Below are 26,487 nucleotides of genomic sequence, written 5' to 3'. Positions count from 1 at the left end.
AGAAACCATGCCTAGCTTTTACTTGTCTTTAAAAGAATAGCTTCTCAACTTGTGATTCTATAAATGTGAATTTCCTTTCATTAAGCTTAGAGCTGTATGCTACATTTTACTTTAGGGTGAAATTTCCCAATAAGAGATTACCCACATATTAAGATTGTGTATGTTGGTTTATATTCTGGAGTTTGAAAAGAAGCAAGTTGTGAAAACAGGAGTGAAAGAATGATGACTGATGTCATAAAAACAGTATCATTTTTCAAAGTATCAACTTTAGGACTGGTACTTGTAACATGAGTCAGTTACACCAATATAACTACTCTTAAATTAGGCAACACAAGTTCTAGCCCTAGGGTAAAATCTTGAGTGCTTTCCAAACTTAGCAGCTACAGCATCTTTTGTAGTTCTCAAAAGGTTAGTGGAGATGAAATGGCTGTAATTTTTAAAAAGGTGAAACATTAGGAAGTCCTAAGATTTTAAGGTGTCTGCCCAAAGGCTCTAGAACCTTTTCAAGTTTCCCCATTCCAATTGTTTTCTCTTCTAAACATATTTCTATGTTTAGACTCTGAACATTCTAAACCATAAGGTCACAGAAACTGTTCCTACAGAGCCTGGGGTCAGAACCATTGCTTTTCTAATTTCAGTGTTTTATGCTAAAACTGCAAACATAAGGGAAACTAAGCATCCTACAGACAAAACAAACTCCAATCATCAAATCAAATGGGAAAGGAAGAATCCTATACTCCACTTCATTGTGCTCCCTCTCCCTACTTTTTTCTGGTGTTGCCTGGTCTCTACCTGCATATCCTTGTTCCCACTGTTATCCTCTTTGGGGTCTGCTAATTATGTGAAATCCAAAAGATGAAAATCAGTCTTAACACACCCAGCTTGAAGAGGCACTAGTTTAGTGGGTTTTAACTGAGGGTTTAAACATTTTTTAAAAGAGGAAATGGAGTGCAAATGTACTTGATGCTAGGACAAATTTGCTAACAAAATGTTTTCTCACATTCTCAGGATTGCTTTGGGAAATTGTATGATTGATTGGGGAGGGGTGGGGATGAAAGGATGAATGGGTTCTAAGGGCACTACACAACTGTCCTATAATAATTAATTTTCTTTCACTTTAAAGAATGGCTCCCTACCATCCACCATCCAGAAATAGCTCCTTTTGCATTTTTCTCTGAGGGTACTCATCCCTCCGGAGTCATCTTTTTTTCTAAGTTCCTAGACTTTACTCTTTATTCAATCATATTTTAGCGAAAGTTCCAGGCATAAATAAAAACAGTTAAAAATATATCTGTGACTAATAATGCAAATCTACAATCAATACCTGAGACTCATATCCACTCCATTTGAGCTTGTTTACTACTGCCCTATCCAAAATCGAACATGTTATCTTACTAAAAAGAGGCAAAGCCTTAATAAGGGAATAAAAAATCTAGCTTTTAATGTGTTTCCAATTAGTGTATGTTTACAAGAAAATGGAAGCATGGAGAGAGAACATTAAAACAACCCACACCTTTCCCCCAACCAAAAGCCTATACAAATCCTGGTATCCATAACTGCCATAAATAATGGCATTTACAATTTTGAGACTACAAGTAAACTAAACATAAGCTCAAACAAACCGATTTGCAGATTAGCAAATGCAGTTTTCCACAAATGATTTCTTAACCTGAGGAAAAGTCATTTCCTAACACCAGTTTTAAAAGTTATTGTCTAAAAAATAAACTTTTTTCAAAGTTGAAAGTATTAAGGCAAGGTTAGCTTTTGTATGCTTCATGAAATTAAAAGCGCAAGTCTTTTTAAAAATTACTTTTAAATTACATTAGCAATTGATGATAAACACTGTAAAATAGTTTAAACAATGAGTAGCTGGTACTTTTTTTGTGCTCTGGAAAGGACTGAACATCACCCTGTAACACTTCAAGCAACAAAGAAAGAAAACAAAATATTCTTCATTTTCCATCAATTCTTTTTAAGAACTAGAGGTGAATTTAACTATTTTTGCTCATTTAGTTGATCTATTTGATGGCTGAGTTGCCTGAAGGAGTAAAAGCTAGCCATGGACAGTGGGAAACAGTATTTGATATTCCAAGTAATTTCTTTAGCCTAGTGCCCACCTATCTTTCTAATATTTCATTTCACATGTATCCCTTTTTCCACCTTTGTGCCTTAAAATAAACTCTTCTGAAACCTCTCTGTCTGTTGAAATCCCTCCAAGGTGCAATTTGGGTATCATGAATTGGGTTTGCTTTAGGGGTAGGAGACATTTGAGCATTATTAACTCATCTTCAGAGATGACTATCATCTAATCATTAGCTCTCAATCAATAAGCATTTATTAAGCGCCTATGAAAGTAAGGCACTGTGCCGGCTCTGGGGATACAAAGACAAAAATAAACAGAGATAAAACAGGCCCATAAATATATATATGCAAAATAAGTACAATGTAATTTTGTACTTATTACAACTTACAGCTAGAGGGATCAGAAAAAAGATTTCAGGTAGCAGTGGTGTGAGACCTGAACTTTGAAGTATTAGGGATTCCAAGAGGCTGGGGAATCTTAAAAGGTATAACTATTTCTACTTGGAAATGACTACAGTGTAAGAAATAAAAAGGGATATGGGCAGGTAGATGGTGAAGTGAATAGAGCAGCGGCCCTGGAATCAGGAGGACCTGAGTTCAAATTTGGCCTCAGACACTTAACACTTATTAGCTATGTGACCTTGGGCAAGTCACTTAACCCCAACAGCCCTGCCTTCCCCCCTGCAAAAAGCAAAAAAAACAAACAAAAAAAAATAAAAGGTATTAATAAAATGTAAAGTATCAACCTCTTCCCTCACCAAACCTTAAAGATAATTATTAGCAGAAAATTTGACTTAGTTTTCCCGTTTACTTTCTTTAAGTCATTCTAACTCTACTAGAAAAAAACTGGTAAAAGGAAAAAACGGACATGGATTATCTGTCCCCTAAAAGTATAACTCTGATGAAGCAAAGGATTTAGGTTTGGCTTACAATCCACTTTAAACAATATCCAAAACTTTTCTAACCAGTTCATTTCCTAATATTCACCAGAATAAATAGGTATAAAGATGGAGAAGCAAAAACTGAATTTGGCCTTTTGACTAGCTGTTTCTTAAAAAGGCAAATTAGTTTACTAAACTAAAATCAACTATTTATTTTAGTTTTTTAGTTACATTTAGCTTTTTAAAAAGGCTAATTTCCCCCAACTTCAACTAATAATCTGTATTTAAATGTACGAATTAACATCCATAGCTTCCTAACTCTAGTACTTTTGACTCCCTAACAGGCCATTTCACCTCCTGGATTTCTTCATTTCTATTAAGGTCATAATTATGGCTGCTGAACTATTAGAAAAGTCTCATAACTCTCTTTTCCCACTGCCAATTCCTTATTAAGTCACACTTTCCCTCATATCATCAATTCAATCCTGAATTTCTGCAATAGGTTCCTTCCTATCTTTAATCTTTAATCCATTCTGCACACCACTACCAGCCTACTGTTTGCTACACTCCTTTCACTTTTGCTATATTCTTTTCACTCTCAATTTCAGAGATCAAAAAGATTCTCAATTGCCTACTATTGGATTGGGTCCAAACATCCCAGCTTGCCTGTCACTCAAAGCTCTCCATGACCTCACATCACCTTGAACAGATAACCTTGTCGGCATTACCACTTCATTTCAATTTGGTCGTTTTACTGAAACCTGACATTCATTCTCCCTGACTTTCCAACTATCAAAATACTACCAACACCTCCCCCCCCCAACAGAAAGCCCAGGTCAAACCCCATCTCCTAAGCAAAGCCTTCCCTAACTACTTGAAGCTTATAAAGAAGCGATATGGCATGATGGAAAGGGCACTGCACTTCATGCCAATACCTGAAATCTGCTTGCAAATGTGCCACTACCTGGATTTGTTTAGGTTGCATTTTTTTAAATTACTTCAGTCAAGTCACAATCTCTCTGGATCTCAGCTCCTATAAAAATAAGGGGACTGGACTAGATATTAGGACTTGAAAAATTGTCATACATCTAGGAACCAGTCTAAAAACTTAAAGCTGGAAGAACTTTTCACCTTTCCTAAAAGACAAACAATAAACAACAGTAGTGGCAAACAAGCATCTCCTTTCAAAGAAGTTTTGGAAAGGTCTAAAGAAGGAGCTTCACACTCTGGACAAAAAGCTTTGCTGCATTTGAAATCCTCCAGTCCAGCAGCTCTCCCCCTTCCAGTTCACCCAGAACTTAGCATGTAGTAGGGAATAGAACAGAAAAACAGAGGAGCCTTCAGGCAGGTCTCCAGTGAGACTATAGAGGAGCTGTCCAGTGCTGATAACAAAAATTTGAACCCTCATTACTTGGGGAAAAGTTATTTTTGTAGCTTCAACTAAGAATGTGCAGAAAATACACTGCTTGACAGTCCTCGTTTAAATAATCTGTTGGGATCCTCATTCACCTCTTAAATTCTAAGATCTCTTCATTTCTTGAATTCTTTCTGTACTCTATTCATCTGATTTAGTATTTGATTATAAAACTGTCCTGTTTCCTTAAGATTTAAAATTTTTTCTATCTACTATAGCACCTTTAAAGTAAGCAGCAGGTGCTCAATCAATTTTATGCAATTGTTAATTGACTATTTCAAAAGATAAACATATAAAATAATGTAGTTTTTAACTATTTTCACTCAACCATATTCCCCTTCCTAAAGGGCTTCTTTCATCTGGTTTTTCAAACTGAAAAGAACATAATCACCTATTAACGGGAAAATTCCAGCTACTATATTAAGCAAACTTAACATTAAGATGTTCTTCATACTGGTCTTAATGGCTCTAAGAAACCACAGTGCATTCTACTTTACTTTTTTTTTTTAAAGGAAACTCATTTGTCAATTAAAGGAGGAAAGCTCAATATCTGTTTTCTTACCTTCCTAGGACAAATACACTTTTAACTCAATAGTTAAAATAAATATTGCCAATGCTTTTCACAATCCTTTTTGTTACCATAAAAATACAATGCTTCCCCATTTTTTTTTTTACCTTTCAAAGATTTATTCCTTCAGTGTATGTGAATTACTGATCATACTAAAGCCACCACACTTGCCCTTTCAGAAAATATTGTCCTCTTGAAATATTCAAGCTCAAATCAGATGCAACAAATTATACTGCATTACACAATATGACAAACCTCAGTGTGCCAATTTGTGATCTGCCACTAAAAGGGCTCTCTGTTGCAAAAGTCTGTGGATTTTACAGGAAGTGCTAGTGAAAAGATGTCTAATGAATAGAAAAATAGCCAAAACTGAAAGTTTTCTGGTTTACTTCTACTTCACCTGTCATACTTCCCAAGCTCGTTTTACTTTTCTAGAAACCAGATTTGCATTTTAAATCTATCTTTTAAAGAATAAGAACAGGAACTGGACTTGTGGATTTCACTGACCTAGAGAACTTTAGGGGAAACTCCCTCAACCAATGGTTGGGCTCCTCAGCAACTTAAGTCTTGAGAGATGTCCTAGAGCACTGAGAAGCTTGGTGACTTGCCTCAGGTCAATTAAACCCAAGTCTTGCTAGCTTCCAGGCCAGCTCACTAGCCCACAATACCCCTGCTGTTGCTTCCCATAAAAGAGAACAAAAGACCCTAGCAGGTTAACTACCAAAAACAATGCACTAAAAGTATATAAAGGTATATAATAGTAGCTCACATTTATATGGCATTTTAAAGAGTTCAGGAGTTTTGCCAAGTACCTAGACAGAATCTCATTTGATCCTCACAACAATCCTGTGGAGGGATAGCATGCAAATTCTGAAAAGGTAATTTTCAGCTTATTGTTGTCACATTGAAATTAGAGATGTGTACAACTTCTTGAATGTGACAAAAAAATTTTTCTGTGATTACAAATAACAGTAATACTGAAAATGAAAAACCTCAAAAAACTTTTTTTCCTATTATATTTAACTTGTCAATGACTACTAGCATTTTTAGCTAGGCTAAAATAGGAAGGTACATATAGTATCTCAGGCTCTCTCACAAAAGCCTAGAAATTATACCCCCAGGTTACCTTATTGAGAGGAAGATTTCTCTTCTTGAGATGAACTATTAAGGCTCTTTCATTTTCAAAGCGTAAAATGAAACATTCTGAGTGTTGAGTGTTTTTTTAGTTACAGAAGTTAAGGGGAGTGATCTGGTGGGAGGGTTTGAAGAGTGGGTATAAGGACCCACACTAAAAAATTGCAAACTTCTCTTAGAACAAAAGGAGGCCAACATATAACCTAACATTACCCCCCTCCCCCCACCCCAAAAGGATTTTATTCTACCGTGAGGAATCCAATCTGAGAAAGGCCTGGGCCACCTAAGGTGAGCTGCGCACAAGTGGCGGCTGCAGGGCCGGGCCCCCCTAACTCGGGCGGGCTGCTCGGAGGCCGGGCTCCCGCCGCCACCAGCCTTCTGCCCAAGTTTCCCCCGGAGTCCCGCCTCGGCAGGGCCTCAACTACACACAGCGCGGCTTCCTGCTCAGGGGCCCCGGGCCGCGGCTTCTCGCGCTCCGCTCTCGGCCGAAGGGGCCCGGGGACGCCGAGCGTTGTTTAGGGACGGGAGGGCTCCGCGGGGCGGGCCCCGGGCCGCGGCCCTCCAACGCCCGAGCCCCGGCCAAGGTCTCCCCCCGCCCTGGGGCCCCCATCTGGGCCCGGCCCGCCTCGTCCCGGCCGCGCGGCTGTGAGCCGCCTCCTCGGCCCCGGGTCCGGGCCTCGAGCCGGGGGCCCGGCCGTGCCCGCAGCCTCTCGCCTCCGCCGCCCCCCGCGCCCCACGAGACAGCGGCCGTTTCCAAAGGAAAGGCCCGGGGTGGGGGGGGGGGGGGGGGGGGGGGGCGGGGGGGGGGGGGGGGGGGGGGGGAGGGGCCCCCCCCCCCCCAAACACACTCCCGGCCTCCCCCACGCTGGGCCCCGCCGGCCCGGTAGGCCTCGGGCATCCTGGGCCGGGCCGGGCCTACACCGAGCCGCTGCCCCCCCCCCTCTCCGCCTCGGCCCCCTCCCCGGGGTGCCGTCCCGCCCCCGCCCCCGGTGCAGGCCGCGGCCTCGGCCTCCTCCGCCCGGGCGCCCGCCCGGCTCGCGCCGCTTTGTACTCACTCTGCCCTCGAAGTTGTTTTCCTCGACATCACTCATGTCGGCCGGGCTCTTCCCACCGGGGCTCCACGAGAGGCAGGGCTCGGCGCGGGGCCGCACCGGACCGGATCGAGGGCAGGGGGCGGCGGTAACGGCCGCTCCGCTCCCGATGGCTCCCAGACTCAAGCAAAATGGCGACCGCCGCGCCGCCGCGGCCTCCAGCTCGCCTCACCGCGCGCGCCGAGGGGCGTGGCCGAGGGAGGGGCGGGGGCGGAGGCTTCGCGTGGGGGGCGGGGTCTGGCGATCGGCGTCGCGAGGCCCCGCCCGGACACCGTTCCCCGCCCCGGGCGCATGCGCGGTGCGGACCGGCATTGTACGGCCGAAGGGGGAGGTGCGAATAGGGCGGGGCCTCGAGAGCGCTCCAGGTAGGCCCCGCCCCTAGGCCCCGCCCAGATCCGCCCACTGGCGGCGCTGCTGGGGACCAGGGAAGGCGGAGTTCCTGCTCCGGGCAAGCCTCTGTCGGCTTTCTGCCTGACCTCCGGCACTTGGCCCTCCCCTCCTCCCTGAAAAGGGAAGGTCGATCCCGCTAGAGCCTGGCTCGTGGCACGCAGTCACTCAACACACCTCTGTTGGTTCTGACTTGCAGCCTTTCCCAGTCCTCCCTGAACGCACTTGGTGCCTTCCTGCTTTGGGCGATCCCATACAGGCGGGTTTCTCAGTGTTACGTCCGTGCCCCCGGCAGCGGGACGCGTTTTGCCTTGCTCCGCATCCCCAAGAGCGCTGGGGAGAGAAGCGCTGTAGGTGCCCAGCGTAAGCCTGGGAATGCAGAGAAAAACCGTCCCCGCAGCATTGTTCAGTGGTGTCTGACTGTCGGTGACCCTATTCAGGGCTTTCTTAGCGAAGATTCTGGACCGTTTGTCGTTTCCTTCTTCGGTTCATTTTACAGATAAGGAAACTGAGGCAAACAGGGTGAAGTTGACTTGCCCAGGGTCACAGAGCTAGGATGTGTCTGAAGCCAGATTTGCATTTATGAGACGAGTCTTGCTGCCTCCAGGCCCAGCGCTCGACCACTATGCCACCGAGCTAAACCTTAACTAAGAACTCGTTCGTAGAGCCCTCCACTCCCAACAATCCAGGGGGCTTCCGGCCGTCTGTACTATCATCTCCATATAAGAGAAGCCGCTCTCACTGGGTCACCTAATTAGGAAGCATTGTTGATGTAACGAGCAGGTTCTGAAAAGTCCGGAGTTTGCTTTAGCCCAGACCCCCTTATCTTACAGAAGAGGTGAGTGGGGAAGGAAGTTGAATGATTTACCGAAGCGGCCAAACAATCAGATTGGTTCAGTGTAAGACGGGTCTTCAAAGCAGCAGCGTCTTTGCGAGCAGAAGTTATTTGAAGATCCCTGTCAGAGCTGACTAGGAGCCCCGTTATTATTTATTTTGTTCAAGCTGGAATTGGGGGGCGGGAGCGGAAGGAAAGAAAGAACTTGCATCTAAGTACGTTTTTACCGAGGCTTCTCATTTCTGCAAAGGAAGAAGCAGCTGTGCTAACCCTTTTCCCGCTTTGAGAGCGTTAGGACTCAGCTTCTCAAAATGCCCCCTCCCAAGTTAGGGAGTAATATGAAACAAGGGCGGAAAGGCTGATTGTGGAGGCCTTTGAGTGAGGCAAGGCTGCCGAGTAAGCGCTCAGTATTGGGAAATGTGAATATCCAACCGATTAATTCAGAGGCGGCGCGACCCACGTAGGAGACAGAGTCTGAACTTCGGTCCTGGGGACCTTGGCTCAAACCTGTGCAGAGCGCCATTTCCCAGCTGTGTGCTGCGAGGCGAATCCCATATCGTACTTTATCTGTAAAACAGATAATACTTTCTTTAGGCACTTAGGGCTATGCCTGGAAATGAGGGTAGGTAGACCTTACAGCTGCTAGATAAATAGGAGTCCTTGTTACACATGAGATCTCATTATTCCATAAAATCTCAAGGAATTTGTTTTTGTTTTAAATGAAGAGGTTTCTTCTTCAGAGTCCAAGACCACCAAGAAGATCGCGTTTTAGGATGATTTTCTGCTGTTCTTGTTGAGAATGTCAAGGCCACACAGGGCAACAAAGACCCTTGAATTTGATCTCTCAAATGCCAGCGAGTAGCTGATGGCCCGGGAGGGGGCAGGGTAAACTGAAGGAAAGAAACAGCCGCAACCACACGGGAAAAAAAAGTTCATTTACGTTTCTGGAGCACATTAAGGTTTACAGAATGATTTCCTCACTAAAACTCTGTAGGTCAGGCACTGCAGAGGTCATTAGCTCTGATTCAGAGATGAGGAAACTGGGCTCCCAGAAGGGATTTGTGCACAGGTCCTCTGACTTCAAGTTCAGGCTCTTATCCACAACAACATGGCAGCAAAGCAATCATATTTCAATTCTTTCTTTCTAGGCAATTGGGGTTAAGTGACTTGCCCTGGGTTACATAACTTTGCAAGTGTCTGAGGTCAAATTTGAACTCAGGTCCTACTCACTGCAGTACAGGAGCTCTATCCACGGTACCACATAGCTGCTCGATCTTCCTTCCAAACGTCGTCCATGACCTTCTCTCTTTACAGTTATCTGCCAAAATGTTCTTTAAAAAAAAAAAATCCTTTTCTGATCCTGCAACCAGACTGCAGGCCTGTTAATTAATATATACACACAGTGATATTACACACACCACAGACCTCCCCCCCCCCATACACATATATACATACATCTATATGGAGAGAGAGAGAAAGCACTGTAATTGTAAGGCAAGGGTTAAGACAAAATGTAGTCCAATTCCCTCACCATTTATTAAGCACTTAAGAGCTAGAGTAGTGAGCAGCTCGTTGCTGGGGAGGACAGAGGAGAGATAGGAAGTTTAGGGGAAAAAATCTGCATATTGCTTGCCTATGGGAGCTGAGAGACCCAGACAAGGAAGGTTTGTTTCCTGATTAGAAGAAATGAGACTTCTATGCCTTGGGAGGCAGGAATCAGGCTTTCTAGTCAGAGAAGGTTGATTTCTTGGGCATTTCCTGGGAGGCTGGGGGGAGGGTAACCCCAAATTTGAGAGTCTTTGAATCTGCCCTACCTGGAAAACGGAATGTAGTCTTTAAAAATCTCCTTTTCAAACTAGAAGCCAGGTGGTCAGGAGTACCATTGTCCGAAAACTCCCCTGCCAGGTCTATGGATATGGCCTTGGAGCTGCTGTAAGTTGCTTGGCCAAGATAACTCACCTTTCTGAAGTGGCCCCTGCCTGCCCTAGGAAGTCTCAATTAAGGTCTTTAAACTGTGCTTGGTAAAAGAAAGAAAAACAGAAACCGGGATCCCGCTTTTCTTTGGCTATAAAAGTAAACAAAGGCAGCAGCCACATGCTTCTGCCCCAGGCAGTCATTAAAGGCTGGCCTTCAATCTCCCAGAGAGAGTCAGAAGGAGGAATAAGGGTCTGGAAGGTCAATCTGCTTCCTATAGATCATCACTCCCTAGGGGGTGAAGAGACAAACTTTCCCCCAGAGACCAGCAAGTCCAACCTATACAGAATTAGAGAATCTCAGAGCTGGAAACCCCAGACTGGATGGCTACTTGTCAGCAAGATTGAGGAGGAAATCTTTGGTCAGGGCTGGACTCAAAAAGCCAGTGTGAGACCATTCTGTCTTGTCTGAGTTAGTCCTGTGTCTCCCCAGAAGATGGTAAAGGGCTCAAGGACAGAACTGTTTGGCTTAATCCAGTGCCTGGAACAGCTTCCATTCTTGATGAATGTTTCATTGAATGGAGTTGTTGAATATAACCTATGTGCCTCAAGGATAGGGCTAGAGGTGGGGCTCATGTAAATGATCTGGGATTGCAAGATTAAAGAATTGGGAAGGTCGTCAGCTTGTTGGAAACCATAAGGAAACCACTCACAGCTCACTGAAAGCTGTCCTAGCCTCGCTGGCTGATAGGTGAATGTTGGCTCTATTCTCCCTACTTCTTACCCATAACCCCCTTTTCACACTATTACAGATTGATTAATTTTTAAAATTCAAGACCATCAGCTATAACAGCCTCTTTCAACCCACTACAGACCTGTTTCTTTTAACTAAAGGTTAGCAACACACCCTGTGTTTGATTTAAGCAGCCTCTTCCAGGAATGAAGGCATTGCTGTACCAAAGTAACAAGGAAATCTTTCTCTTGAGTGAATTATATCAAGGTGTCTTAATGATAGAAATCCCTTGAGGACAGAGATTGTTTCTTCTCTGTTTTTGTGCTCCTGGGTCTAGCAGGGGGCCAAGTACTTAGTAAGTACATCATAATGTTTGTTGAATGGAACTGAATGAGTGATAAGGGGCTTACAAGCTATGAGTTAGTTGGGACAGAGGCAACAAAGAGTCAATATGACCCAAGCCCCCAAAGGGAAGTTCAGGAGAGAGCAGTTACCTGAGAGGTGGTAGCAGCTGTGACAAGGCCTGGTGATAGCCCAAACCGGTGACATCAGCATACCAAAAGCCTTGGCAATGATCTTATTCCATCTCCTACTCCCCTGGATGGGAAGAGGGCATCCCCATCAGCTCCTCTTATGCCCGATTTAGTTACTTTGAGGGCAAACATGGATCAAAATTGCTTTCCAGAACAGTATGTCTTTCTTTTTTAAATACTCCTCCTCCTCAGTTCCAATAAAACTCTCTTTTACCAAAACAATTCAGTAAAATGGATTGTAGCAATTTTCGACCCCAACTTTCCTACCTAGCCAAGTTAGGGTCATGTTACCCTCCCCACCCATCTTGCCCTTCCAGCTCCTCAGACCTTTGACTTCTTTGCCCTCCCACCCTCTTTTTTGTTTCCCTTTTTCTTCTTTATTGTTTAGTTGTTTCAGTCACGTCAGACTCCAAGACCCCTTTTTTGGCAGTTTTCTGATGTCCTTTCTCTACATCATTTCCTTCTCCAGCTCATTTTACAGATGAAAAACTGAGGCAAACAGGATTAAGTGACTTGCCCAGGATCACACAGCTAGTAAGTATCTAAGACTGAATTTAACCTCCGGTCTTCCTGACTCCAGGCCATGCACTCTATTCAATGTACCACCTAGCTGCCCATTCTAAACTTAGCAAATACCAAATAAAATTAATATAAGCATTGTAGAGCAAAAGGAAAGGACTAAGTCAAACTGGGAGTTCCCATTATGGAAAGCTTTCTTTCCTTTTTAAATATATGATAAATTCAATATGCAACTTTCAAAGTTGTCATGCTAGTCAGTGATTCTGCTTGGCCTCCTTTCAGTTCTCTTCACGTTTGGGTAGAGGAGAGGGGAAGGGGGGAGGAATCGGAAACCCTATTCCTATAAGCTCTTTTATCTTTTATGTTACTCTACCCAACTGAAAAAAAGAGAATAAGAAAGAGCAAAGTCTTGTAAGAAATATACATAGAAAAGCCAAGCAAATTCCTTTATTGGCCATGTCCAGAATTATGTGTTTCCTCTATCACTTCTCTGCCAGGAAGTGGGCAGCTTGCTTCATCTGTCATGTTTAGTCGTTCCATCAATCAATTCGAGAGTCTTTCAAAGTTGGGTTTTCTCCCCTTCATTGTTGTTGTATAAATTGTTTGGCTAGTTCTTCTCACTTCACTTTTTTTGTGTGGATTTTTTTATGTTGTTATTTTCTTTTTGGAGGGGGAAGGCAGGGCAATTGGGGTTTAAGTGACTTGCCCAAAGTCACTCGGCCAGTAAGTGTTAAATGTCTCAGGCTGGATTTGAACTCAGGTCCTCCTGACTCCGAGGCCAGTGCTCTATTCACTGTACCACCTAGCTGCCCCATCACTTAACTCTTAAATTAGCCCATGAAAGTACTCTCAGGTTTCTCTGGAAGCTTTCCTTTCATCATTTTCAGAGCCTTCATTTTGCATTACATTTATATATCATAATACTTCCGATCATATCCCAATTGACAGGAACCCCTTTAGTTTCTAGTTCTCTTTCACTAAAAAAAGAGCTGTTATATTTTTGTGTACCTGAATCTTTTCCTCTTTCTTTTATAGGACATATGACTATTAGAGGTATCCCTGGATCCATAGGTATGTGTGACTTAATGACTGGATCCATAGGTATGTGTGACTTAATGACTTTGGGGGCATGTATGGTTTGAAATAGCTTTCTGGAAGTCTTTTTTTTTTTTAATCACAGTCATTTAAAAATGCTCTTCCCCAGCTCCAATAAAACTCACTGTTCTAACAAAGAAAAACAATTCATCAAATTGAATTGTAGCACTGTTTGTCTGACAGAACACATCTTTGACTATTCTCCACTTTTTCTACCTAGACAAATCAAGTTTGTCTAATCATCTGTTCTCCAGGACTAAGATGGGCAATTACATTAACCTAAAATAAGCTGCCATTTGCTTTTGCTTCTATTGCTATAAATTATCTATCTTTCTCTTGGCTTAAATTTCTTCACTCTGCATATACGTCTTCCCAAGGTTCTTAAAATTCCTCCTATTTGTCATTCCTCACAGCACAGTAATTTCTGGTTACATTCACATGCCCAATTTCTTCAAAACATCCTTGGGGAACAGCTTTGTTTTCAGTTTGTTTTGTTAACATAAAAAGTGTGGGATGAATATTTTGATATCTATGGGATCTTCCTATCTTTCAACTCCTTGAGGGGAATATTCCCATAGTGGAATTATCATTAGGTCCCAGTGTGGTGACTTTTCTCTCTATTCTCCTTTTCCATTGTACTAGCTGAAAAGAAGAGAACAAGGAATTTTGTTAATGACAGACCTAAGATTCCAATCTCTATTTTCTGGCACTTTTGGAAACCTTGCTCTTCTCTAGGCAGTACTTCATCCCTGGCTGTCCTCTCCAAGGCAAATTATCCCTTCTTTCATGATGAGTTAAAGAATAGAGGGAACACACCCCTTCCTTCCCACTTCCAGATCCTCCCCCAACCACCACCCACCCATTCAAATCAACAAAGATGTAGTGAGCATCTACTGTAAACAAAAGCTCTTGGCTCAGACCCCTCTTCTCCTTCCAGGCTTACTCCATCTGTCTACATCAGGCATTGCAGTGATCTCTCTGGCTGTCAACTCTCTCTCCTTTCCAAAGGAGTTCAGGAACTAACTCACAATCTTCCTTTCTACCCTAACCCAGCTTGGTTTATTGCAAAGCCCTCTTTAGTGGATGCCTCAGCCACAAGTCTTACACACAGCTGCCAAAGGGATCTTCTCTAAGCACAACTTTGGTCATGTCAGTCAATAAACTTTAGCTGCTCCTAATCATCTCTAGAGCACAACTACAACTCCTCTGTCCATGATCAAAAGCTCTTCACAATCTTTTAAGTTTTATTTTACATAACTCCCCTTCACCCATTCAACCGTCATATCAAAAATGTCCTTTTTGCAAAAAAACAAACCACAAATGTCCCTTTTGTGCTTCTTCACACAAGACCTTCCCTCTCCTGCCTTTGTGCCACTTCTACAGGCTGTCCCTCATACTGATACTTTCCAAACTTCTTCCCCAGCCCCCTCCAACTTCTCCTAGACTCCTTAGTTTCCTTTAGAGTTCAGTTCAATCACCACATCTCACATGAGAATTTTTCTGATGCCCCCAGCTGCCAATGCTTCCTGAATAAGCTGTGTTTATTCTGCCTATACTTATATGTGCATGTGTTGACTCATCTCATAGAGTGTAACGTCCTGGAGAGTGGGGATGATTTGTTTTTGTCTCTCTTCTCAATGCTGGCACAGAGTAGGCACTAAATAAATGCTTGTTGATTCACTGAGGGATACTTGAGTGTATCATTATGCAGGCTGATGATTAGCTGGGTGTGAGTAGCATGAGGATGACAATTTGTCAGGGATGAGATTGTTGTTTTTTGCTTTAGTTAGTGGCTAGACTGGATTACCTCCGAGGTCCCTTTGAACCTTGTTCTCTGTGATTCCATCTCAAGAGCTGAATATTTTCAGCCTCAGCAACTTGGGAACCAAGGAGCTAGGACAGTTGAGGCTTCTGACTAGCATCAGTGTCCGGTGTGTTTTGGTTCCTAGATCTGATGAGATAAAGACGATTGAACCAAATGCTTTTATAACAATGTGCTTGTAAAGCTCTTCACCATTTTTCAGAGCATTCCAAGATAATAATTGAAGCTATAGGAGAGGATAAAATGGTCTCAGAGAAAGTATGGAGAGATGGAGATGAGGATGAACTTATGAGATGCTCACCTGTGGGGAGCTGAGGGAAGGAAAAGACAGTGACGTCAGTCTGTCAGTAACCATATATTAAGCACCTACTTCGTGTCAGCTCTGTACTAAGCACTGGGAATAGGCAAAAGACAGTCCCAAATGTCAAAAAGCTCAATATCTAACTGAGAAAATAATAAGCAAACAAATATGTTCAAACAAGCTATATATATGACAACCAGGAAATAGTGAACAGAAGGAAGGTATTAAAATACAGAAGAGTTGGCAACGGCTTCTTGTAGAAGGTGGGAGTTTAGCCAGGACTTGAAGGAAGCCAGGAGGTGCAGATGAGGAGGGTGGAGCATTCCAGGGATGGGAGATAGCCAGATGGGCAGAGAGATGGAGTGTCTTGTTCTTTGATACCAGTGTCACTGGACCAAAGAGCACTCCCCTGGGGTGTAAGACTGGAAAGATAGGAGGAGACTAGATTATGAAGGACTTTGACTGCCAAACAGAGGATTTTGTATTTGATCCTGGAGGTAATCATTGGAGTTTTCCAAGGATAGCAGTGACATGGTCTGACCTTCACTTGAAGGAAAATCACTTTTTCAGCCAAAGATGGATTGAAGTGGGGAGAGCTCTGGCAGACATATCCACCAGCAGACTATTTCAATAGTCCTGGCAGGAAGTGATGAGGGTCTGAAGCAGAATAGTGATAGGATCAAGAGGAGAGAAGGTGAGCATATTAGAGAGATACTATAAAAGTAAAATCTACAGGCCTTGTCTATAGATTGGATATGGGGGGAAGGGAGTGACGGGGGAGGGGAGGAAGGGGAGGAGATCGAGGGAGGCAGGGAGAGGGCAATGATTCAAGGATGACATCTAAGTTGTGAATCTGAGAGGATGATTTTGCCCCCTCTGATAACATGGAAGGTAGGAAGTTAGGGTGAGAGACAGATTTGGTTTTGCACTTCTTGAATTTAAGATGTCTGCTGGACATCCAATTTAAGATGTCAGCAGATGGAGATGCAAGATTGGAGGTTAAGCAGAGGTTGAGGCAGGATAGGTAGATCTGAGAATTGTCAGCATAGAGATGGTAATTAAATCTTTGGGAGCTGACAAGATCACCAAATGAAGTATTATTGCAATGGTGTCAAATAATAAAAGGTGGCCAATAAGCTGAACATAAGGTTCCCAGTGGTTACATATTGACTTAGCTTTGAAATCTTAATATTACCTCTGTTTTTATTGTATTTTTACTTGTACTGTTATATATTTCCTAATTACATTTTAATCTGTTTCAGTTCACAGCAACACCTCTGATAGCTGGAGGAGTGGAGACAAAAAAAAGGGGTAATCAGAGAGGTGGGAAGAATATTTAATATTCTGGCTGAATAGCACAATGGACTTTATATATTTACTTTAGCACATTTGTTTAATAAATATTTTAATATGCTTACACTTCACTCACATGGTCACCTCCTAAATTCAGGCACTCAGTGCTTCTCACATCCTGCCTTTTTCCTTTTCCCCTTTCAAATCCATCTCTCATAGTTAACAAATTAATCTTCCTAAGTCACAGGGATGACCATATTATTTCTCTGCTCAAAAACTTCCTGTGGCTCCCTATTATAGTCTGTAGGATATGAAATATAAACTCCTCAGCCTGGCATTCAAAGCTCTCCCCAAGTGGATTCCAACCTAACTCTCCAGTTTTATTTTCAGTCCCTTCCATTCTCACACTCTACATTTCACCCAGACTGCCTGCCTGCTGCTTCTTGATCTACATTCATCCTTTTAGTCCAGTGTCTCATGCCTTATGAGCAGTTTTTCTTTCGTTCATTTTTCAAAATCTCTCTCTTCCTTCATAATTATCACTCCTGGTACTTGACTCTTAACATTTGCACAACACAGCTCTTCTACCGTGTTTCCCCGATAATAAGACACTGTCTTATTAATTTTTTTGGAAAGAAAAACACCAGAGGGCTTATTTTCAGGGGAGGACTTTTGTTGTCCTGCCTCAGCTCTCCTCCGAGGCACTGCTCTCAATGGCGCCAGCAAGCAAATCACTGGGGAAGAACAGGATGACGCGCTCACTGCTGCAGCTCTGATTGGATGCAGTTTCACGGGGGGGGGGGGGTGTGAGACGGTGCATACAGAGGGTACCGTAATGTAACGTGTAGCGAAGGGGATCACCTTCACTACAGAGGAGGGCTTCTTTTCGGGATAGGTCTTATTATCGGGGAAACACGGTACATTAGTTCATTTAAGTCTTTTAATAAATCTAGAGAGACAGTATCGTGGCAAGAGCTAACCTCTTAAGACCTGAGTTCAAGTTCTACCTTTGGTGCTTACTGGCTGTAGCACCCTGGGCAAGCCACTTAACTTTACAGTGATATCTCTCTGAGATTAAGTTACAGAGAAGGTAACAGCTGTAAGGAGTTTCCTTATCTGAGAGTTTCCCATACCGATGAAATCATAGATCCAGTCCCTGCTAACCCTGGGAGGTAGAGAGTACATCTATTAGTATCTCCATTTTCCACCTGGGAAACAGACTTATGGAGGCTATGTGATCTTCTGGCCAGTAAGTGTGAAAGAAGAATTTGAAATGAGGTTTTCCTGGATCCAAGCACAGTTCTCTGTCTACAACTCCTTGATTTGAGACTGATTGCTTAAAAGCTTCCCTTAAATGCTGGGGTGTATGGAGTGCTCAGGGAGGACCGGCACCTCTGGTAACCTCCTTTTCCGGGCTGTTTACCCACCTTTTGTGTCCACCTGGCACTCAACTGGCTCCATGAAGTTGTAACATCCCCAGTGGACACACCCCAGTAAAACTGGCAGCTGGATTAAAGAAGATTTATGGTAGCTGACAGGCTTTAGAGCAATTGGGCACGTGAAGACTTCTTCTGGCAAAACAGGCAGACAAGAACAATCTGTTCCAATGGCCGGCCACAAAGGTGGCTGAAAGAGGTACTGTGGAATGCTTAGACCTTGGTGAGACTGTAGATGCATCTCGAGCCATCACCAGTCATCTTAACATTTGTCTTACCACTGGGCTTCAATGACTGGAACAAAGAAAGGCTGATGACAGAGGTTCTCCACCTCTTTCAGTTTTCTAGAGTAGTTTGGTCTTTTTTTTCTTTGCCCTTTTCACTCCTTATCTAGTATTATGCCAGGGCCAACTCTCCTGTCTCCCTGGCACAGAGGCCTCCTACAAAAATAGGGATCTGAGCTGAATGAAGACTTTCTGGGAGGTAGAAGTGAGGGGGAAGATAAGAATGTACCAAAAGGATGCTATCTTAATATCCTCAGGCAGGTCATTTTACTTCTCGGTGCCTGCTCCCGGAGGGTAGGGACTATTGTAAGGCTAGGCTTTTTAGCTCATCCTACAGATCACTGATGAAGAAACAATGGTTAGGCCTGAGGGGGTTTAGCTAGTTCAGTCAAAGCCACACACCTAGAGAAGGGCGAAGCTGGGATTTCTGTCCGGGCCGGGACTCTGAACGCTTCTGATTTTCCGACAGCAGAAGCCTGCTTCTGTCATGGTTTATCCTTTGTTCCCAGGGCCTGGCCCGCTGTCCCTCTTTTAACAAGTGCTAGTGCAGTCTTTCTTGAATTCTAAAGCAGAATTAATATTTTTCAATGCTGATAATCATGGAAAAACATTCATCATATATAAATAACAGTAGCTAGTATTTCTATAGCACTTAAGGGGTTGAAAAAAAGCCTTGCTAGTGTTATGTTACTACGTCCCCACAGCAACCCTGGGAGATAGAAGCTACTTACTACTGTTCCCATTTTACAGATAAGGAAATTGAAGTATGACACACAGCTAACAAAGTATCTGAGGTTTTGTTCGAACTCAGGTCTTCCTGGCTATAGTTCCTCTATCCCTTGCGCCACCTTGTGGCCTCTGTTCATTTTGGAAATGTCCTTGAACTCAGGGTGGGCTCTGAGGGCTTTGGCCTTTATTATTCAGAAGAATCAATGAATGAATGAATGAAAAAAGCTTTTTAAAAAAAGTACACCTGAGTGTGCCAAGCTCTGTTTACGCCAGCAGATTTCTGCCAGTTACAATGAACATGATTTACTGCAAAATATACATTGTTCTTAAGAATAGAAGCCTGGGGGCAGCTAGGTGGCGAAGTGAATAGAGCACCCACTCCAGAGTCAGGAGGACCTGAGTTCAAATCCAGCCTCAGACACTTAACACTAGCCATGTGACCTTGGGCAAGTCACTTAACCCCAACTGCCCTGCCTTCCTCCCTCCAAAAAAAAAAATGAATAGAAGCCTGTTTGCCAAAGTTTCCTCATTTCTAAAAGGGGGATAATAATTGCACCTACCTCCCAGGGTTATTATGAGGATAAAATGAGATATATTTGTAAAGCATGTTGCAAACCTTAAAGCATTGTAAAAATGTTAGCAATTATAGCTATTATTATAAATACTTGCTGAATCACTTGATACTGATAATCACAGGCACTTCCACAGTTTTAAAAAAGTGTGCAAAGCACTTTACAGCGATTTTCTCATTTGAATATGTTAAGGTTCACCAATTAAATTTTTCATTAGGAAAAAAAATCAACCTTGAACCTCAAACAGCTGTTTCCCTTCCCACCATGCCCTGCTCCCCACCCTCAAAACAGGGAAGAGAAGCAGAAGGGGTATCAAAGATTATATTTTTTATCCACCCCTCTTAATTGACAGCTCTTGGCACAGTGTGGGTGTTGACTTCATCTGGCTGGTGAAGTGGCATCTCGTTCTGCCTGCTTGCAGTTTCTAAGAGCACTCCTTTCTCCTTTACTGAAGGTGTCCTAATCTTTGTTTCTCTTCCAAGATTGTTAATCCCCTTACAATGAGACCAAAGGCTGCATAATGAGCCTCATTAGGCTGTGGGGCATTCACTTCCTAGGTCTCTATTATCCAATCTGCTGCTGGTAAGGTTTACCTAGTATTGTTATTCCTAAAATTTCAGGATTTAAGGCTGGTAGGGACCTGAAGAATCTTCTGTTCTAACCTCATTTACAAACCGCCAAGCTGAGGCTCAGGGAATTTGTGGGATCGGAGACTCATCCATAGATTTAGGGTTGGAAGGAACTTCTGAGATCATTCTAGTCCAGCCTGTCATTTAAAGATGAAGAAAATGAAGCAGACTAAGGGAAAACAGACTTACCCAAGGTCACAGAGCTAGTAGGTGCATAAAGCTTAATTTGAACTCTGGGCTTCTTGCTATAGCCCCTGTGCTCTGAGCATTCTGGCACCACCTAGCAACCAGTTGTTTAATCTCTGTAAAATGAGAATGATGATGATGATGATGACAACACCCACCCCACCTCACAACTGAAATGAGACAGTGGCTATAAAGTACATTGTCGATGTCTAAGACAAGCTAGATGGGGAAGTGGACAGAATTCTGGGCTTAGAACCCGGAAGACTCATCTTCCTGAATTCAGATCTGGCCTTAGGCTCTTCCTAGCTGTGTGACCCTGGGCAAGTCACTTCACCCTGGTTTCCTCATCTGTAAAATGTGCTGGAGGAGGAAATGGCAAACCACTCCAGTATTTTTGCCAAGAAAATCCCAGTTGGGGTCACAAAGCATTAGGCGTGACTGAAAAAACAACTAAACAGCATTATGTGAGTTCTGATTCCTCAACTAGAGTGTCAGCAACTGAAAACTTGAACCGCATAGCACATACCTCTTTGTATCCCATTTCTCCAGGTAAAGGGATTTTTTTTTGCTTTTTTTTTTTTGGAGGGGCAATTGGGGTTAAGTGACTTGCCCAAGGTCACATGGCTAGTTTTTGTGCTAGGTGTCCGAGGTCAGATTTGAACTCAGGTCCTCCTGACTCCAGGGCTGGTGCTCTATTCACTTCACCACCTAGCCACCCCGAAACAGGGAAGTTTTATAAAGGACATATATAAGAGATAGAACCCAAGGCAGGTAACTACTTAAAAAGGAGGTAAGGTCCTACGAAGATAGTGCCTAGAAGGTTAGAGACCAGAGGGGAACAAGGGTTTCCATTATTATTAAAGGCAACAACAACAACAAAACAAGTGTTTTTTAAAGGTAAAATATTTCATATTTTGGCAGACAGAATGAAGACCCCAAAAGAGCTCGACAAACTAGCATAGTGACCTTAAGCTAACAAATTGTAGTTTAATAGGGAAAGATACATGTAAAACTCACACTTTGTTTCAAAAAAATCTAGCCAAGCATAGAATTGGAGAATACAAAAGAATTCTTTTAAAAATGTTTTATTGATGTTTTTTTCCTATCTCTATCTCTCCACCTCCCTCTCCGCCCTGAAAATGGAAAGGTTTAGGATGATGAAAGCTTCATCTGAATCAGCATTGTGTTGTGGCTGCCAAAGAAGTAATTTGATCTAGGGTTGCACTAATGGATGCATAATATCCATAGTGAGGGAGGCGAGTCTTTCATGTTGATTTTTACATAAGAAAAATCAAGCATCAAGCTTTTGGAAAAGTCCAAGGTGTAATTTTGAGAGAGCTCATCTCTATGAACCACTAATATTGGACAGCTTCTTAAAGTCATGTAAAAGTGACTTAGATTTAGAAGACATAGATTTATATGGTTTCATAATCACCCAGAAACATTATTAAATTACCATTGGATGTCCGGTGGCTTAATAGAAAGAGCACAGATCTAGAGTCAGAAAATCTGTTTGCTTGTCTTACTTCAGATGCTTAGTTATGTGATCATGAGTAATTTATCATGTAGGAGCCTCAGTTTCCATATCTGTCAAATCCTCATAATAAAAGTTTCACTACTTTTCTCTCAAGTTTGTTGTAAGGGAAATGTTTTGCAAACTTTAAAGCCTTATAAAATTGTGAATTATTACAATTATTATGAGTTCTGTCTATAGTTTGTTGGTTTTACAGAGTAGAACCTATCTACCCTTCCTACTTTTAAGTTGTCAAACTAGATAGGAAGGCAGGTTGGAAAGGCCATGTAAACCTTATATTGATACTTACAAACATGAAATAGAGTCTGTAATGAGGCTGAATTGTGTTGTGGGTAGAGCAATGGACCTAGATTCAATCAATTACTCAACGAGCATTTATTAAGCACTTACTCCCATTTCAGACACTGTGCTCCATTAAACATTGGGCATTCAAGAAAGGCAAAAGGGGACGTGAGAGACGGCATGGCGTGGCCAGCAGAGCGATGAATTTGGGGTCACAGAGACTTACCTTAAACACTTACTAGTTCTGTGACCTGGGACAAGCTGCTTAATTCCCATGTGTCTTTGCTTGCTCATTTGTAGAATGAAGGAGTTGGGAGGAAGCTGAACAGGGAAGGTCAGAGAGAAAAGAGGCACTGAGGAAGAAGGCGTTAAATGTTTTCTTCATGATTGTGATGCTTTCTCTGAAGTGCTGTGCAGATGTGTCATTGTGCTACAGAGGGGTTCAGGGCTCTAGGCTATAGTGTGGCACTTAGCTAACTTCTCGACTTCTCAGTTCCCATCTACAGTTCTCTAGGTTGTAGGCTCATAAGCAGAGCCCTAAAACCACCAGAATCAATGTGATTCCATTTCTGGACTAAAAAAACAATTCAGCCTTTCAGGACAGGAAAAGGCAAGAGAGGCAGGATGGTGTAGTGAATGCTAATAGCTACCATTTTAAGGCACTTTGGGGTTTGCAAAGTAGTGTACACATATCTCATTTGATCCTCACAAAGATACTAGAAGGTAGGTACAACTATGAGCTCCATTTTACAGATGAGGAAACAGAGGCAGACAGAAGTTAAGTGATTTGCCCAGGGCCATACAGCTGTCAAAGTGTCCGAAGTTGTTTTTGATCTAGGGCTTCCTGACATCTGGTCCAACACTCTATCTACCTAGTGACCCCAAAAGAAGAGTGCTATCTTTATAGGCTATGTGACCTGGGCAAGTGCTGACCTCCTTGGGACAAAGTGTTTCCTCATTTGGAATTTTCCGCCCAGTGAAATCCCACGTCTAGACAGCCCCTATTCCATTTATGGAAGGATAAATTAGAAACTATTATTTATTTCTTTAAGCTCTTATGAGTGATTCAACTGTAGAAGTTATTGGGAACTATTAAAATCATGCACAATGGATTAAGATGCTAAACACTTTCAAGGAGCTGCTGGATTATGAATCTTCCTAGAGTAAAATTTCTTTTAAAAAATAGACTATCTAAAATGAAGAGCATGATTTAAAAAAAATTACTACTATGAACAAATCCAAGGGTGGTCAGGAAAATGCATATTTGGTCATTATAGAGGACAAGACAAAGAAATGTAGTTTTTAAAGAGCAAGGAGAATGGTTTCTTCATTAGAGTCCTCTGTACTGCTCAGTAGAAGACATTCATGGAGTCACCTTCTCAGGATTCTAGCTCTACACCTAGAAGGGACCTTAGAGGTGATTTGGTCCAACACTGTCATTTTACAGATGAGAAAATTGAGGCCCAGGGAAGTTAAGAGTCTTGCCTTAGTTAGTGGAAAAGCTAGGATTTGAATTGATATTCTAAGATGAAAAATTTGCAACTACACTGCTTCTCTCTACCTCTCATTTCCATTTTGACTTCTCTTCCTTTGTAAAGTCTACCTGACTCCAGTCCCCAAGCTCTATTCACATGCCACCTAGCTGCCCTTTACTAAATGATAAGGCAAAAAAAAATTTATAACATTTACTCAGCAGAAGGCAAAAGTATTATACATGAACTCTAGTTCAACCCCAAACCTTCCCCAACAGTGTATACAGTGTCTGTGGGAGAGAGTGGACACACATGGAAACCTAGCAGGGAAACATGCATAGAGAAATTCATATTTCTGGGGATCTCCTAATTCAGGACGGTGGACATTGATGTTTTTTATCTCTTTAGAGACCACCTACTGAGCCGAGCCACTTTCCTACTATCTCTTCCTCTTTGGTGCTCACAGATCTCTTGTTGGCCAAAACGACTTCTCACTTGTCTTGGGATCGCTAATGCAGGTGTCAAGGTATTTTGGAATGTAACCATCCTTAGGTGCTAAGAAAGTGTTAACCTCTTTCAGTGATGACCAGCTCTCTTTAGTCAGAGAACTGATCTCAAGCTGTAGATAGTAATAGGGCTGTGGAGTTTTTCCCCAGATAACATCGTATTTTCTCCAGTCAAAATCTCACCTCTTCTCCAATGGGCACAATTCATGAACATTATTAGCAAGTTTCATTCCCCTTTTGTTTTTCTTTCTTGAACCACAGGAGGCAGTAAAGGGCAACCCAGACGCCCCCGAGAGGTTCCACACACTTAGGCTATTGATGGTGGCAGAGGGCAATATTGCCTTTCTGCAGCCAATCAGCTTTCAGCAAATAAATGACGTTCTTGTAAACCCCATAATTAGAATCAAAATGGCTATAGAATCTGCCTGTTAGGTGTTGTCTTCTTCGAGTAGGTCCTCATTTCCTTTTGTGTCTTCTGTTCCCAACTCATCCTGTGCTGAGTTTTTCCTCATTTCTGTCTTTATCTGGTAATCCCAATCTCTTGATTTCTAATGCCTCAAATCTGCTCATAAGGAGGGATCCATCTCTAACTTCTGATGTGAAATTTAGAGTTCACCTTTCCATTCAGTAATAAAGTCCATATACAATCATCTTATGTTCCCTAGAGACTTGATTTTTAGTTTATCTGCTATATCCTTTAAAACTGTCACATACAAATGACCTGATGGCCCACAATGCATGACAACATTCTTTAATTCTCTGCCTTTGAATTTGTCAGAACATTTATCAGATTTTCATCCCCCCTCCCCTCACCCCAGATCAAATATGTCCAGGAAATTTTCATTCGTAATTTCTTACATAATAGTATTCAGACTCTCTCTCTGTCTCTCTCTGTCTCTTTCTCTCTGTCTCTGTCTCTCTGTCTGTCTCCCTCCCTCCCTCCTTCTCTCTCTCTCTCTCTCTCTCTCTCTCTCTCTCTCTCTCTCTCTCTCATAGCTTTCATGTAATTTCATGAATCTCAGATTTTTTCCCCCTCTTTCTTCTGTTTTCCATGTCATCTGTTTATGAAGTGACTTTTTTCTTCAGTCTTTTGGTTTTATTTTCAATCAGTCAATAAACATTTATTAAGTGCCTACTATGTGCTAGGCACTGTTCTAAATGCTGAAAATATAAAGGCAAAAGACAGTCCCTGCTCTCAAGGAGTTCATAGTCTCATATTTTCTCATAGAGAGAAACAGTTCTGTGTGAAGAAAATATATATAGGATACAATGGAAGTAATCCAAAGAGGGTAGGCACTGGAATAAATGGGAGTTGGGAGGGGCTTCCTGTAAAAGAGAGTATTTGATATAGACTCTTATACCCTAAGAGTTTGGGATTACTCTAAAAAGGAACTTTACACTAGGAATTGCCAAAGAGGAAGTGTTTTTCTCCTTGAACCTGCAGCTTGAATAACTCAAGATGGTAGGAGAACCCAGGTCCTTCCTCTACATATGCACTTGATCCCATAACCCCCTTTCCAACTATACCTTCTCCAGCAGATTTCATCAGCATTCATATTCCCATTATCTTACATCTTCAACCTCTCCCTATTACCTGGTTCCTTTGCTACAGAGTTCAAACATGCTCATCTCCCCCATTCTTAAAAACCTTCACTGGATTGTATTGTCTCCTCAAGATATCTCCCCATAATTTTCCTCCTTTTGTCAACCAAAATCCTTGAAAAAGTTTCCTATGCTTAATTTCTCCATGTCTTCTTACTCCTCGGCATTTTGCCCTTCAATGGGGCCATTGCCAGAAATCTTGATTGTTGTCTTCTCGTAGGACTCTGGTGACTGGAGAAGAGAGCGAGGCAGATGACTTTGTGCATCTCTCATTCCTTAACTGTGGGCGTTCCCCAGGGTTGGATTCCAGACCCTCCTTTCATCTCCATTTGTACTGTTGGTAACCTCATCAGGTTTAATTTTCATCTCTGCAGACATCTCCCACATTTAATTCTAGGACTCTTTTAAGTTTCAGTCCTACATTATCAGTTGCCTATGAGACTCTTAAAAAAACTATATTCTAGGGGCAGCTAGGTGGCGCAGTGAATAGAGCACTGGCCCTGGAGTCAGGAGGACCTGAGTTCAAATTTGGCCTCGGACACTTAACACAAAAACTAGCTATGTGACCTTGAGCAAGCCACTTAACCCCAACTACCCTCCAAAAAGCAAAAACAAAAAACAAACCACCAACTATATTCTGGAGACATCCTAAGC

General features: G+C 42.6%; 1 protein-coding gene across 4 annotated transcripts in view; it reads right to left on the bottom strand.

Moving 5' to 3' along the window:
* Nucleotides 1–7,360, bottom strand: part of TRA2A (transformer 2 alpha homolog) — a 29,062-nt gene extending 21,702 nt beyond the window's left edge. For 2 of the 4 annotated variants that reach the window (XM_069088718.1, XM_069088721.1), the window contains exon 1: nt 7,135–7,359. In XM_069088718.1, the coding sequence (XP_068944819.1) occupies nt 7,135–7,170 (36 nt within the window). In that variant the 5' untranslated portion in view covers nt 7,171–7,359. Of the gene's footprint in view, nt 1–7,134 lie in introns of all 4 variants that reach the window. The other 2 variants (XM_069088719.1, XM_069088720.1) reach the window with 2 other exon arrangements.
* Between the last annotated feature and the right edge of the window lie 19,127 nt (nt 7,361–26,487).

This window comes from Petaurus breviceps, unplaced genomic scaffold, assembly GCF_028583685.1.
Source record: "Petaurus breviceps papuanus isolate PSGF00001 unplaced genomic scaffold, PetGlider_PUasm1.0 185, whole genome shotgun sequence".
Taxonomy (NCBI): Eukaryota; Metazoa; Chordata; class Mammalia; order Diprotodontia; family Petauridae; genus Petaurus; species Petaurus breviceps.
This window is presented reverse-complemented; position numbering and strand designations above follow the sequence as displayed.